This window comes from Zingiber officinale, chromosome 3A, assembly GCF_018446385.1.
Source record: "Zingiber officinale cultivar Zhangliang chromosome 3A, Zo_v1.1, whole genome shotgun sequence".
Classification (NCBI taxonomy): Eukaryota; Viridiplantae; Streptophyta; class Magnoliopsida; order Zingiberales; family Zingiberaceae; genus Zingiber; species Zingiber officinale.
The window spans coordinates 20,286,167-20,303,167 of record NC_055990.1 but is presented as its reverse complement, the minus strand read 5'-3'; the positions used below and the strand labels follow the sequence as shown (position 1 = coordinate 20,303,167).

General features: G+C 34.7%; 1 protein-coding gene across 9 annotated transcripts; it reads right to left on the bottom strand.

Annotated features, from left to right (window-relative positions):
• Positions 1-4,254: 4,254 nt before the first annotated feature.
• On the bottom strand, positions 4,255-16,804 carry LOC122051296 (rRNA (cytosine-C(5))-methyltransferase NOP2C-like). 9 transcript variants are annotated; one of them, XM_042612346.1, is made up of 11 exons: positions 15,228-16,388; positions 13,644-13,843; positions 13,327-13,471; positions 12,307-12,397; positions 10,645-10,845; positions 10,321-10,568; positions 8,869-9,000; positions 7,699-7,766; positions 6,180-6,241; positions 4,643-4,781; positions 4,255-4,565 (listed from the first exon to the last, which is right to left on the bottom strand). In XM_042612346.1, exons 1-10 carry the CDS (start codon positions 15,285-15,287, stop codon positions 4,648-4,650), a joined length of 1,341 nt encoding a protein of 446 aa, XP_042468280.1. In that variant the 5' UTR covers positions 15,288-16,388; the 3' UTR covers positions 4,255-4,565; positions 4,643-4,647. The 9 variants fall into 9 exon arrangements, with proteins under 9 accessions (XP_042468280.1, XP_042468284.1, XP_042468287.1 ...); XM_042612350.1 differs by lacking the exon at positions 15,228-16,388 and adding an exon at positions 16,647-16,804 and having other exon boundaries at positions 4,255-4,781; positions 13,644-13,810; XM_042612353.1 differs by lacking the exon at positions 15,228-16,388 and adding an exon at positions 16,647-16,804 and having other exon boundaries at positions 4,255-4,781; positions 13,644-13,800.
• Between the last annotated feature and the right edge of the window lie 197 nt (positions 16,805-17,001).

Genomic DNA, 17,001 nt, shown 5'->3' with positions numbered 1-17,001 from the left:
ATTATTTTTTTAATTCAAAAATAAAAAAAATTAAAAAGAAAAAAAAAACGCTGAAATCCTGCGCAACGCGCACAGTCGCGCACTGTGCCGTCGCACAGGATATCAGCGCTGTATATATATATATATATATATATATATATCCTCGTGACAGCTGTCGTGTCATAAGTTGATAGCATTTTCTAAACGCCACAACTCTCCTGCCTAAGTCCTAACGTGAACAGAACTTCTCCCTCACCCTTCTTCTCGCTTCCGCCGTGAGCAGATCAAAAGACTCCGCCGCCCTCGGCTTTCCTCCCTCTCAAGTTCTACTCGCGGTCGACACCCTTGCGGCCCTTCGTCTCGGCTTCCCTCCTTCTCGCGTCCGCCGGCCTCGCTAGCACAGGACTCCTCACCAAACTCCTCGTTGTGCCCTCCCTTGGCCCGACAAGGCTTACAAACAGGCTGTGAGCCTCAGCAAGACGGAGCTAGGGTTCCCATTTCTCTCTTGCCGCAATCATCCTCGTCCAGAAGCTGTGGACGTAAAAAGGTTTCAGGCGTCGCTCTCACTCGTCGACCCAACGAATCTAGGGTTTCTCTCGACGCGCCAAACTTCATTGCAAGTAAAACCTCATTTTTGTTTGATCTTAGGGTTTTGTTCAAATTGACTCATCAAATTAGATTTGGATAGTATTTTGTTTAAGTAATATTTTTAATTGAACTTGCAGTTTTGATTTTATAAGAAGTGCATCAATGTGATTTGTTTTTGTTTCTATTTATGTTGTAATTTGCAATATCAGTGTGATTAAGAAGTGCATACACAATTCTTTCTATAGTTATATTCTATTAGTGTTTTAAATTGCAATCATTTCTTTGGAATGCTCCATATATTATCGCTTAAATACCATCTATATTTTTCATTACTTATGCAAACTGTTATTGTTTAGTAATATTTTTAATTGAACTTGTAGTTTTTATTTTATAAGAAATCAGTTGTGATTTTTATTTAATTATCTATTGTTAATTATAATGTGAGGGCGTCTAGAAATGGAAGAAAATAGAGTTGATGATCAGAAATATATTCCCCAAGTTTCAAATGATCGAAAGTCACAAATTGGAATGGAATTCTCATCACTAGAGGATGCATATTCGTTCTACAATCAATATGCACGAGGAACCGGATTTAGTTCAAGGATGCACACGAGCAAGAAAAATAAGATAACAAATGAAGTAACGTGGAAACAAATTGTATGCTTTAAAGAAAGGCATACGGATCTAATGTGGTGGAATAAACATGCAAAAGTTGATCAACTGACAAGGGAAAAAGCACGTGGGTCAGTTAGAACGGGATATAAGTCAAATATTACATTTGTCAAGAAATAAACTGAACCTAATTGGGTTGTTAGTAACTTTATAGAAACTCATAATCATCCACTCGCAACTCCATCAAAGCTGCATTTGCTACGCTCACATCGTAATGTTTCTGCTGCAAAGAAAGCTTTAACTCAACAATTTTCAGAAGCTAATGTGCCAACTTGTCAACAAATGAGATTATTAGAGATAGAGTATGGAGGGTCTGAGACTGAGGTGTAGGTTGCACAGAAAGAGATATTAGAAACTTTGAAAGAAATCTAAGGGATGAACAAAAGGTTATTGATGCTAAAACACTGATCGAGTTTTTTTACATCTGAGCAAGAGAAGAATTCAGCTTTTTTCTTTGATTACGAGACTTATTCAGATAACAAATTTAGTAGGTACTTTTTTGTTGATCATGTATCAACAGTATATTTGATGATGTAGTTGTATTTGATACGACATATAACACCAACAGATATGACTTGATTTTGGCACAATTTGTAGGAGTTAATTATCATCATCAAACAACTCTTTTTAGTTGCAGTTTCTTAGTGATGAGAAAACTGATTCGTTTGTTTGGTTGCTTATAAAGTTCTTAGAAGTCATGCCTAAAGGTGTACCAAACATTATCATCACTAATCAGGATCCTGCTATGACAAAAGCTATTGCACAAATTTTCCCTTAAACAGTGCATCGATATTGTTTGTGGTATATATTGAATAAATTCTCAGATAAATTAGACCCTTTGACTTTCTGAAACAACTATTAAAACATCAAGAATGTCATTGTCAATTCTACAACACCTGATAATTTTGAAAAGTCCTGGGAAGAAGCTATCAAGTGTGCTAACTTAGAAAATAATGATAAGTTGTCTTTGATGTATGAATTGCGACACATATGAGTGTCAATATATTTTAGTCATATATTTTGTACTGGAATGTCAAGTAGTTAAAGATCTGAAGGCTCATATGCATTTTTCAAGAGATATGTCTCAAATAAGAACTCATTGATGGATTTGATCACCCATTTTAATAGAGAATCCTAAAATGAGTTGGTTGCGGACCATATTGATATGAATGAGAATCCTAAAATTAATACAAACTGGCCAATGACAAATCAAATGGTTAAGGTATACACAAAAAAGAAATGACTGTAATTTTAAAGTAAAATGACCAAGAGTCATGGTTATTACGTGCAACATGCATTTACAGGTGTTGACTTAGTAGTTTATCATGTGATGAAATTTCAAAGTTTTTCTTCCTCCAAATCAAGGGTACTCACGCATGATAAACAAAGGGACTACATATCGTGTAGTTACATGAAATTCGAGTTTGAGGGCATTCCATGCAGGCATATGTTAACTTTTTTTTTGTATCAACGAAGTGTTTCATTTGCCTGATACATATATACTTAAACGATGGACAAGAGATGCAAAAGTTGGAGCAGTATATGATTTGGGTGAGCAAAATTTCATTGATGATCCGGATCCAAAAAGGTTTTTGATGTCGAGACACTCAAGGTTATCCTATAAAGTTTCAGTATTAATTGATGATGCATCTTTGACTAATGAGGGGACAACCTTCTTGGATGAACAATTTGATTGTATCTACAATAAAATTCAAGAAATGAACATTAGTAGAACATCCAGTGATAGACGTCAAAGGAAGAAATTCATGGATGAGGGTCTTGGTATTATTGATCCATCTTTAGTAAGAATAAAGGGATGTGGGAAGAGATTGAAATCATTGAAGGAGAAATCAACCTCAAATTCTAGGCTATGTTATGGATGTGGACATCGAGGAGTGTCACATGACAAGCGTAATTATCCAAATTTACAGCAAGGGCATTGTCGATTAATTCTGCATTTATATTATAATTTTACTTGCAAGCACAGATTAATTTTATTACATTTTCTAAATATGACAATGTGTTAATTATCAGGTCAACTCAAGATAATTATCATAACAGTGTCGATGACACATATGAATCAGATTTGACATCTATAGTTGTACTATCAATGTTTTAATATATTAAATTATAATGGTTCATTGAGAGAATGAAATTAATAATTAATTTTATTGTTACAGGTTCTAACAATATGCGTTGAGATGCTTGTAATTATCTATGGTTGGTATTCATCTATTTACTTTATTTGTATATTTGATTGGTTTAATACATTTATTGTATTGAGGTGTTTGCATATGGTATACTTATTATTATTTGGTGGAAATTTTGATTTCATGTGGTAGTCATGTTTAATGTCATTGGAAACACTGACTTATAGGTTTAAGTCTATATGTAATTGTATATTGATTTTTTAGTGTGAGTTTGAAATTTTGAGATTTGATAGCTGCTACTTTTTTTACTTGCAGTTAATTATTTCCATTATCAATTTATTCAATGCTCCATTAATTTAAAAGTCAATTTAATTGTAAATCGGAATTCACATGGTGGAAGTTCTCCTCTGTGGCTGATTCAATTGTTAAGCACCTGAAATCCTTTTGTAGCAGCACAGGATGTCAAGCACAGCGCACAAAATGTACACACCAATTAGAAGAGTAGTGAATGCTATATTTTGTTATATTTTGCAATCCTAAATATCATATTGTTGCATAAGATAATTTCACAAAGATCAACTTGTCTACTTGATAGATCAAACAAATTTAGCCTCTTAACGATAAGAAATAAAGTTCTCAATTCAAGAGTAGTGATTTCAAAAGAACATCCTTTATTTTTTTTATATCATGCTTGATTTCAACAAAGGGATATTCCTAATTTTTTAAAATATTAAAATAATATTTTATTTTATTATATTTTATTTTTTTCTCAAAAATACTTGTGTTCTAACGCTCTTCTAATAATTTTAATCACAACTACTATAATATAACATAAAATAAAATTACTCCTAATTAATCAAAATTATTATATACAAAACACCATTATATTAAAATATCTTTTTCTACCTTAATCAAAATTATTACATAGATGAAGATGATAATAAGAGGCATTTTAAAAATTTGTACCCTTTTCACATTGTGCCACTCTCCTAATAAGAATACATATTCAAAATGATTTAGTGAATTGAGTAAATCGGGGTATATCTGCTACACAAGATGGAAAAAATTTCTCGAAAAAAATAAATAAACTAAAATAACAATCTCTGCTTTGCAACTGAAGAACAGATGGCTCTAATTCAGTTTAACTCCAAGCAGTTGAGGGCATTCACTTGGAATCTGGAGAAGCCAGCAGTTTAACTTTAGCCAAAACAGAGTGATACCTCATGAGTAACTCTGGGTAACATTATGAGAACCTTAATTAACTTGCCAACCGAGTGAACTTTGCAATAAAAAGCCCACTAGTTTGGGATGTCTTAGGGTCGAAGCGCAAAGTTCCTGGAATTCCTCCACTTCTACAGGGCCAGTCGGTGGCGGCTTCAACATGTTGCAGCTCTGCAAGGATCAGAAGTGATGCAAATGCCATAAAATGAGAAAACTTAAGGCCTAACATAAAAAATTGAAACCTAAAAGGAAATTCTACTAACTAGCAATAGGATTCCAGATCATATAAAAGCAGTAAACATTAAAAAGAACACACTAGAAGAAATTCCTAATGTTAAAGTTGTCGATAATCTTTGTAAGGAGGCAAAGAGTGATCGTCAAAGCAATGAGCTCGAAGAAAGTGCAACTCCTGATAAACTCCTAAGGCTCAGGAGTAACGAACAAACCGAAACATGCATGGTATCTTTTGAAGGAATTGGCTCAGTACTTGAGTTCCCAAGTACATTGTATACGACAATCTTTATATATCCTAATCATACTATAAACATGACTATTTTACATGCACTGTGTGCCCATACCTTAAGTGAAGTACAAAGCAAATACCATGAATCACAATGAAACCCTGAAATATTGGCTTCCAAGAAGGTAGGCACGGTGGTTTTCTCAGACTCACAAGGACAAGATTACAACTATTACAAATCGAAGAGCAATTTTAACTGTTGGCTAGTAACTAGTTAGAAATTAGAACTTAGCTAGATAGACATATATGAATGTACTACATTTGATAATCGCATCAGTCATACTTTGAATATTTGAAAATAAAAAAGGATGACTCAAAACAGTCCAAAGGACGTAGTGAATTCCGCAAACTTTCTTCTCTTAGAAATGCTAATTATACAGTAGCACTCAAGTCTCTGCTGAATCTATTTTATGCCTTATTTGATTATATGATGCTTCACTTTCACAATTCTTTGTAATTTCTAAAGCATAAAGAGAATTTTAACTTGAACATTAGGATATTTGCACCTAAATTTGCTAATTTCTCCAATCAATGAAAAATAGAGAAGATAAGTTGAGATAATATAAACATGTTCAAAGATGACTAACAAATTTACAATTACACAACAAAAAGATAAGGTTTTAACCACAACTACTATAAATGACTATCATAAATCTTTGTATATTATAGAATAGATTGTCCATTAGTGACAAAACTTTTTGCCATTAATACACAATTTTTTTATTTTTTTTAGGGTTAGATAAGTTGAACGATCATAGGTGAAGTGGTGATTGGTATAGCAAGATCTAAAAAATTTCAGGGGAAGTAATTCAAAAGATCTCAATATTTCATATAACTGACCCCAAAATTGAAACTGACAAGGATTGATGATGAGACAATGGCGAGTCCTGTTTCCAAGGAACAAAATGCCATGTACTACTAAATCTTGATCTTGATCTAAATATTACAAGTAATTGAATATAAAACTAAATGCAGATTACAAGAAATTATGAAACATAAAATTTCAAGTACTGGGATATGAAAACATAATAAATATATCAACTAAATACCAGCTGAAGAATTTCTCAATAGGAATTGCTTCACCACGTCCTCATTTTGGGCAACTGTTAAACTGGAAGCATGACAAGTAATCCAATATCCATAAGATTAACAGAATCCACACACCGTATTATATGACAACAATTGAGTAAATACATAAACTTTGTTTAAGCATAGCCAAGAAAATATACTTTTGAGTGTAGGCAACAACCAACTGTTTTTTCTCTAGTTTGATGGAAGCAGAAAAATTATCTCAGAAAAGACAGAAAGTTTACTGAAAATGAAATAGGTTACAGATGAATAAAATGAGCTGTCTCAACTATTTGGGTTCCACTTAATAGATCTTATTTGCCATTATCATCATTAGGAATACATAGGCCATTTAAATCTTTTTTAATCATGTAAGGCAGATTCTTTGGTCTCCCTAAGTCCCACATATCTTATAACTGATGCAACTAGGTTCGTTAATTAATTATATTGTTCATCTCTCAAGATTAGCCAACCCCACCTAGTGGAATAAAACTTGGTTATTGTTGTTATTTTTCCATATTTCACGATGTCAATCCTTTGTTATTCTATTTTATTTTATCATCTGCAAAGGTATAACAAACTGCTCGGATATAATACTATCTTATGTCATTTTAACCCACTCAGCATTTGCTTTGCTATGTCATATTAAATTTTTTGATGTATAGCTTTTATTATTGCATTTTTAAGATGCCGAACAGTCATACTCAAACACCAGCCAAAGATATTGCATAAGTTGCATGAGTTATCAAGCATCATCATAGCTTCTTCTTTTTGGTTAATTATTCTTGTTTTAGATGAAAACTAATGCTGCGTTTGTTTACTCATACATGTTGACCATGCGGTTAAACAAAGCTTCTGGAGGTTGCACAGCTTGCAGTTTAAACATTAGATATGGGTAAATCTATTATAGTGATGATTGTGTATTCATCAAGGCACATTTTGAAAACAAGATGAGCTACACGAATGCCTTAAAAATGGAATTTTCTGATCAAGGATGATTCATAAGCCTACTGCAAAAGAGGGAAGGAACGTTATTACAAAATGACTAGGGTGTACCATCTACATAGACCATCCGTCCATCCCACGTACACCGTGCTACAACAACAACAACAACAACAAAGCCTTATCCCACTAGGTGGGGCCACATACACTATGCTAGATCACCCAAAATCTAAGTGACATGGAATCCAAAAGGTGAAGTCTCATAATGCCTGCCATGGACCAGGGATCCATTGTTATGTATGTTATGTCCAGCATGACTTGCACATACCTAGTGTTTGTGGTTTGTGGTTCTGCTACTAACAAATTAAGACTGATTAACTTTAAAAAGATCCACATCAGTGCCATATATTGCAAAATTATTTAAGAAAAGAAAGCTGGCTAAATAAATTCTTCTTGAGCAAGAAACATACAGTTGGCAATTTCATGGTTGAGGCTAGAGAAAAGGATACTAAACTACACATAGTTCTCATCACACCACAGCAAACAACAATTACACACCTGCAGGTGCTGTAGACCAATGTTCCACCAACTCTTAGTAATCTGAAACCATTTGTCAGTAATTGTAGCTGCATGGGAAGGAAACAACTACATATTTTATTCATTGGGATAAAAATAATTGGAAAGCCCAATTGCGTAATAGCAGGTAAACATAATGCTGGCCTACTATTTTTATAATTGCATTTACTGAGTCACAGTGTTTAAGCAGCAAGATGCAATATCATAGTCAACTAGGAAACAGCAGCTGTTAGTAAAGGAAAAGCAACGTCCACTAATACCTTCTTTTGAAAGTTGAACAGATGGAGAAGATAGAGGGGAGAGGATAATATAATAAAAAAGAAAGCAGAATCATGCTAAATTTGGATTATCACTGTATTTCAATTTAGCATAAAAAATGAAATCTCTTGAGACTCTATTTAGCTATGTAGCATCTTGTACCAACTTAAGAAAATTATGATTTACACTCTAGTATATGACCCAAAATTATAAAAAAAAACAAGGAGGCTCCTCATGGAATGGATCTTGTCTTCAGTCTCCAACAAGTGTCAGTGTCAACCATGCCCAAAATGACTCCTAATTTTAATTAAAGTAGATCCAGCCTAAGGATTGTTTTATGTAAACTTTGCTGTGAAGCGGTTTGGAAGTATCCGAGGGTTGCTAATATTGGATTGCTCATGCAGTATACAACAGATGCAAAATGTTGATATAGAGTATAAAGAATTTATGATAACCATAGACATCATGTGTTGCAACCACGTCAGAGAGTTACCTGCATGATGAAGTAATGATGAGACTCAAAGGTGCTCTATAACAGCACATTAAAGTCTGATGGCATCACTTCGAAAAAATCCCAAGCTATAATATACTCAATGGTACCCAGCACAGTCCAAGGGCAAAGTACACACTAAACTGGACAACCTTAACAGGTGAACAAACTGAAGTTAACAAGGTGCTTCTGCTGTATAACTGTTGAGATGGTCAGAATTCAATTATAGGTTTTCTTTTTATTACCGTGTTAAATTTGTTTGGTTGAATACTGGTCCCAAGGTTTAAGCCAGATAAGGGACTAATATTTACTTTAACAAGAAAACATCACATCTGTCTTATAAATAAAAACTCGATGAAATATACAAGATATACCAAGTTGTTGATCAGTGGTTCCATAATTACCTGAAGGTGTTGCAGGGAGTCCATTCTTTTCACATCAAGTACACGATGTTCTAATGTTTCCCATCCCCAATTCTCAAACTTTTGAATGTGTTTTAAGGATCCATCATGTGTGCACTCTGCATCCACAAGAACCTAAACAAAGATTCAAACAAAATTCTACAAGCAACATCAAAATAAACTTGCACACCTTGTATGTGAAGAACAGTGGCAAGATTTAATAAACATCAGCAATTCATTAAGGCAATTTAAAATGTTAGATTTGTGAAAATTTCATATTTCCAGTTTTTGTTTTGGCAAAAAAAAAAAAAAAGAAAGAAATTGAATGGAAAAGTAAATCAAATATCTATATTTATCATAGTTTTGATACTATTGATTTTTTTTTTACAAAGAAGCTTGATCTTCATCAAAACCAAGAAAAAGAATACTAAAATGTCTTGGGGGAATCAAAACTCAAAAGGAGTATGTAAAGCCACTAGTTCTATTTGCACTTGTTAGGGAGTTGCCTTTAAATATACAAGAGGTAAGAGATTATTTGTAATATTCCTTATTTACCAATAATATATGAAGGTAGAGAGAGCTACATAGGGTTATTGAGAAGGAGGGATCCAAATTTTTTTCCATCAACATGGTCTCAAAGCCGCCTCCTTTTCTCCCTCACGTAATCCCATCCATCGGTGCCTCCTCTTTGTCCTTTTCTACACAAGTATTGCACATCATTGGATCCACAAAACCTATCCATCAAGTGTCTCCTCTTCCTCCACATGGCCTACCATCGCTCCTTGTTCAGTCGCCACACACTATCCTTCACCATGCAAGCATCCTCCTTTATACATCGTCTATCGTACTTCATTGTCCATCACTCATGAGTTCTTTAGTGTTCAATGTGTGCCCTTTATTTTGTCATCAATTATTAAATTTCAAGGGGCAGAAAACATTTTTTGTTGGTCAATAATTCCCCTTCTAGAAAGAATGGGATAGGTTACCAATCATTTAGCATGTGCATTGGCAGCAAACAATATATACTTAATATATAAATTCTACAATAGTTTCATGCCAACCAGTATATGATTCCTGCCTATTAAGAAAATTAAATATAAAGCTTTCCAAGGAAACTAGACAAACGGATAAGCCATGGATGCTGCAATGCTTGATATGCTATTTGGCCTATTCACAACTTTTCCAGTAACGCCTTCAGAAAACAACTGATAGCAAATTGCATGGTTAGTATTCAAGTCAGGATAGCAAACTCTGCATATCACAAGAACTTGCTAAATTGCAATATATTTCTTTTTGAATTTACAAATGGTCATGTTTGATTAATGCTAATTATACAGTGAAAAGGTCCGGCAGGTATTATAATTTATAATTACTAAAAACAAGAGCATTGACATGCATCAAGTAACATGTGCTTTGACACTAGAAGATGATAAAAAACAGGCAATAGGATTATACCTTGTCATAGCCAGAAGTTGATGGCACTTCTACTGTGTGAAATAACTCAGTTCTACGTAATCCAATCACACCAGAATGTCTACCATAGAAAATCAGTTCTGGTGTTGATTGAATTTGATTTGAAGCAGCAGTATTTCCAGCCTTAATAGTTTTCTTTCTCTCTCTCCATGATCTCTTGCCAGTCCACTCGGCAAAGATATCAGGGCTGTTCTTGCTAGACATCCCTATGGAGTTACCATCATGTCCAACTGTCCAAGTTTATGAATCTCGGTGAACAAGCTAATCTAAAGATAAATAAAATAATAAATAAATTAAGGGTATTACTACATTGTCTTGTTTCAGGATAAGACTTCAATGGTAAAAGAGAAAATGATGTTCCATCAGCAACAAAGAGTCGGCAACGATCTCCTAAGGAATATTTCTGCAACATTGTACGACAAGCAGCCAGACGTTGTCTAGCAATGTCAACACCAGTCAGCGAACCAGAGTAACCAAGAAGTTCTGCCAGCATGCAAAGCTTTGCACCTAATATCAATCCAAACATTGAGCAAAAGATATCACTATAAATTTTGGAGAAATACTCCTGAAACACTGCAAAAAGCACAGTTACCAGATAATGCAAACCCGTCAATGGTGTTCAACATTGTCTAACTGAGTTGGTTTAAGTAAAATTCAAATTATTTTATTTTCCGATAAAAAGTGTCTACTATGTCCACAAAAACATCTGGAATGTCTTAATTTTTCTTCCAAATATAACTAGTGGAATCTGAGTTCTGAAAATTGTTGGAGGAAAACCTGTTAGAATGCAAAAGTGAGAACCAAGTGACATGATGGAGATGGGATTCAAAGGTTAGATGTCAGATGTGGCCTTTCAAGGGGATTATTCCTGGATCATAATGCCTATTGAAGTTAGCTGGCAGCACTTGCATCAGAATATGCCACATAGGTAGAAGGATGCACTAAAAATGGGCCTAGGCAGGGTCCAAAGTCAGATGCCGATTCAAGAAACTTGAAGAGCCAACCGAAAACAGTTGGAGTTAATTCTCTAGGGGGAAATTAACGCACCTGACATTCATAAATTTGCTGTATTTATAGCAAGTAATAATAGTGCATTGTATAGTCAGGTCTTAGTGGCTAGCCAAGATACCAAAGGAGGAAGAGATGGAAGGAGAAGGAAGAAAATAATAGAGAAGACAAAGAAGATAACTAAGGCATACCTAGTCAAGTAGTTCTATCCTTTGCAATCAATGATCCATATGTGAAGCAGGTGGAACTTCCTCACTTGATGATCACACATTGATATAAGGCCATGCATTGACTTTCTGTTGAATCCCCATGTTTTGATGAGGTTTCCTTGTTGGCAAACTGATGGAGTCATTTTCACCTGAAAATGAGGTTGACCAAGCCTCTGACAAGTAGACAACCTATGTTAATCACCAAACCTCCTATCCATCATGTGGCATGAATTGAAGTGACGCTCAAACATAGTTCCAATGACCAAGCTTATTGAAACCATGAGACTTGAATTTCAAGTAAGAAAGACAAAAATCAAAGATTGAAGAGACTCAAAACTTTAGGAGGTTTGTGGGTTTAAGGAAAGTTTCATATCGGTCAAAATCATAAAATTAACACGATGAACAGGTTGGATATGTCTCAGGCCATACTTGAGTCCAACCAACTTGTTAGACTCAAAAAGAAAATTCACAGGAAATAGTTGATTTTTTTTTTGTTTGTTTGATCTATCAGATTCCCCCACACAATTAGCTTCCTCTACAGTTAGACGCACACTGTACCAGCACAGCAGGCTTCTTCAGGCTAAGTGCCACATAAAACTAGCTAACTGATAGAATCTAATATCTTGCAATGTGCATAGCTAGATGCAGCAGAATGTTCAAAGTTATAAGCTTTATGCTATTAATTGTTTTACCGTAAATGCAAGAAATTCAATGGGAGACTGATTAAAAGAGGTATATCAGATGTAGGTACCTGGCGCTGCACACAGATCAAGAACATGATCTCCTGGTAAGATATTCAAAGCTGAAACGGCAGCTCCAGAGGCTGCATCCATCCCATAGATCTGAATGGCAGTTACTCTAGATCAGCAAAGGCATTTTGATTCTGATTAAACTATCGCATAACTAAGAAATCTTTATTGCCTTCTATGGAGTAATAAAGATATTCCTTTTAGCTAGATTAAATTTAACTGAATGCATTAACTGGGACATACAATGAAACCAATTATTTTTTCTATTAACCCTAAGGCAATCAGGCACCAGCACCCCTCAAATTTATGTTCCCCAATCTCCATTAAATATTCTAAATTTAAATACTATGCTGGCTATATGCTCTTCCTGCATAAAGATCATATGCTCGCTAAACTTTGGACATATGCAGCATCTTTTGTTTCAAGACAAATAAAATAACACAGTTGACCTTTAAGCCATTTCTATGCGTCTGAAACACCAATTCCAGTTACCTTGTACAAGTTTAACTTATTGGAAGGAGATTATGAAATCACAGGAGCTCCAAAACCAGAACTTACAACAAAAAAAAGGAATTTGAACTTAAAAAGCCACCTCAGTCAAAAATATTGTTAGACAGACTAAATTTGTGTGTGACACTTGTTATAGAAACTGGGAGGTCAAACCTAAGATACATTACAGATAGTGAACTCATGCTAATCTTATCTATTCCAATCCTGCCAGAGGCCAAAAGTTTGATACAAGAATAAATATTTAGATGGTCTAGGAATAATCATAGAAACAATGTAGGATCATAGAAGAAGTTTACTTTAAACAACACTGTAACATTAATTTTGATGACAAACGAACTGTTGTTCAATCAACATCTGTACTTCTCTTCAGAAAAGTTGTGTGACTTACATAATAAGATTAAAGAATCATACAAGCCATCCAAGATGGAACTGAATAAAGGATGGGCACTCAGACACAACCTAAAAAAGAAACAAAATTTTTTTAGAATAAACATAATTTGTATTTAACATACCTTTCCCTCTTGGTATGCCTCGGAGCCAGCAATTTGAATCTGAGGTGGGATGGCAAAGAAATCTGGGAGCCATGTGATTTTCTCAAGCTTACAATTGAGCTCATCTTCTATCTCCAAAAGCTGGGACTCAAATCCTGGTTTTACCCTTTGAATATAGCAAGTAGTGAGCCAATGAAAAGATTTAAATAATTCATAACCGAATGTATTCGACCTACAAAAAATCCTGACATATGAACACAAAGACAGTTTGTTGCCATCCAGCAAGAGAAAAACAAAAGAACAACTTGCAAGCAGGAGAAAAATCTACTTCCTTTTACCTTATGTAGCGCGGAACAGTCTCCGCCTTGGTATAAATGGACGGGTCCAGCCCATTCGCCTCTAGAAAATGAAGAAATGCATCCGGCAAAGGTAAGGCGCCGGTTTTCTGCTCGTCACAAAGGGATGGAAGCATCTCTTTTGAACCCACTGAGCGTCCTGTCAAATTCTGATAACAGATCTCGCTAAAGCACCTAAAACCCTAAGAACGTAGTTTTTTTTGAAACATTCTGATGAATCGACTCTATAATTCAGCATGAAATCGATAGAAAAACCGTCAACGATCGCATTACTAGATTACATCCAACAAATATATATATATGAGTCGAATCAAAGAAGTAGCACTTCCTTAAAACGAGGAATCCTAGAACTTCTCTAAAAAACCCTTGTGACACAATCGAAGGAGGAGCACGATGTGGATGAGCGACGGCAAAGGGAGAAAACAAAGAGGCTCGAATTAATTGCGTGAAATAATTTTTTAAAATAATTAATTTACTTCTGACCTAAAAATAATATTTTTTCTTAATTTATTGTTTTTTTTTACTATATTTTCTTTTTCTCCATGAAAAATATATCTATATTTATTATGTTACCTATTTTATTTTATGGTTCAAACTCACAAAATATACGCAAAAGGGGGAAAATAGAGAATAAATATAATTGAGGCTTGTCAAGAAGGACAACAGAGTCTTTATAGTTGACCGTTTAGGAATTACTAACTCGATCAAGTTTTCCAAACTCAAGCGGCACGTAGAAGGAAACCAAGATGTACACTACACTACACGCTCTGATGACTAATGCTTCCTGACATTTGATTTGCCTGAATTGGTCAATTATAAATCAAAAATGTTCACTTGTTAGATATGGACGCAACAAAGATTAACCTGTATGACATTAATACATATATAATAGACAATATCATATACTAATGTGACAAAAGTGATTTGATCGCCCCCAACGCCCCCACGCCCCCACCAATATGTCCTTAGGCCAACATGGAGGAGGTAAATTATGGTGACTACTAGTCATTAGTGCAAGTAGCCAAGGCATAAGGGTAATATCATATTAATAATGAACTATAATATGAAATATCTATAAAATCAAACTACTAATAATATAGTAATTAACAAAGACTAAGTATTATCAGATAATATTAAACATATTATATTTATATAATTAATAAAAATATCATACAATTAATATACATATGTTTTTTGGTACAATTTTTGAATAATTTAAGCATGGTAATAGCGATCCTTTTGGCTGATTTCAACTGAGGAAACAAACACCCCATTATTAAATGTAGAACTGAAATTTTATGTCTTTACAAGTTTCATGTTAACACTAGTAAGGGGAATTGTCAAGTTTGAGTCATTCTTAGAACTTAGATGGTGGAAGAATGATTTTAGGATGCATTTCCAAGAGTACACTAAGTCGTGGAATAACATGTTTGTTGCCTAATGGAAATAGAACATGAAATATCATAGACAAATATTGACTCCGAAACTTTTCAAACAATATTTACTGAAAATAGACAACCATGACTACTATGAAATGGTATAAAACTTTCATGGCTAGCCACAAACCTCAGTTGAATGCCTGAGATGTCGAGCCTTGTCTGAATGATTTCTTTGAAGTGAGCTCATGATTCTATCTTTTAAGGTGATTACTAATATGATATCACCAAACTGTAGAGATCCAGTTGATGAGGCACCATGAAAAAAAATGATTTTCTATAATCGTAGAGAGGAAACCAAACCTCGTAAACACTAAGAACAGGCTAGCGATAATGAAATAAACATTGATCATCAAATATTAGGTCCAAGCCATATCAGCAAGAGTAAATACAAACAATTCAGACAAAAATATTAATGACAACATGTAGGTTAAAGTTACTAATCAAGATTCATTCCTTGTTTAAAATTGATTCCTAGTTTAAGGTTACTAATCAAGATTACCCATAATTGATCGTGAATGGAAGTATATCCTAATAACACAATTCAGGCGTCCACTTACCCAAATTAGAAAGCTCATCTACTGCTCTAACTGCACTATAACTCTGTAACAAAAATGGAGCTTCCCTTTACCATTTTAATTGAGTATTTTGTCTACAGCTACGCGATAATATTTGTGCAGCACATTAGTTATCCAGATAACTGCACTATAACTCCATAAATAGCATCTTCAATAATGAAATCCTTACTGACTACAGATACAATATCTAACACTTTTAACTTCAGGTCCGTCTGTATAATTATTACTTCCAAATTCGAATTTTGATTTTCTTTGAAATTACTGATCATGATTACCCGTAATTGGTTGTGAATGAAAGTGTATCCAAATAACACAACTCAGGTGTCCACTTCCCTACACTCAGAAACTTTATCTACTTATCTGTGTCATAAGTCTATCATTAAAATGGAGCTTCCTTTTTACCATTGTCTATAAGTACACGATAATGTTTATGCAACTCAATAGTTATCGAGAGTTTACCCCATAAATAGCATCTTCATTAATGAAACTCTTACTGAATCATAGATTCAATATCTATTATGTTTACATTGTGAAACTTCAGGCTCATTTATTTCATTATTACTTGCAATTTTCATCTATGAATTGCAACTGAATATTCTTTTCTTTACAAAAGCCAATACGCGAACTCTGTCGATCGCCATTCATCACAAGGAGCATCGAATTAAACAATCAGATTCGGTTCCTCGAAAGAAACACAAAATGTGGCTTCTAATATGAACAATCAAGAAGAAAATACTTTATCTTCTTATGTCAACTTCAGCTAGCCAGACACCCCGAATCCCCACTCGTCGATGATCAAACTGATTAAAATAATAGCATCAAAAGCGGCAAATGACCAGTAATAACCAAGACTCAAGTGTGATTCTCATAAATGCGTAAACGGGAGCCTAGAGGAGGGATTCGAGGCGGATCTGTCGCATCGGAAGAAATATGGCCGATCCAAAGACAAAATAGTTAACAACTTGACTAACCTCGATGACCTAAAGATCTCTACCATGCAGTGGCGACGACGACGGCGGCGCGGAGGAGGAGCAGATCAGCGACGCGAGAAGACGAGGACGAGGCGAGCCCGTCAGATATACAGAAGACGAAGAGAGGTTTCTATCGGACGGCCCATATCGCATCGAGGAACACATCTTTCCCATTCCAGATCAACGATTCCAGATCAAAAGCATCATTATGCATGTACAGTTGTTTGCAGTCATCTTCAAAAGCATCATTACATGACGACTGGTTACACAAGTCAAAATTACTAGTCGGCTAGCAGGTCGTCCGAGATGCTATCCAAAACTTTCTGAAGATCAAGAAAATCCAGTGATGTCCCCT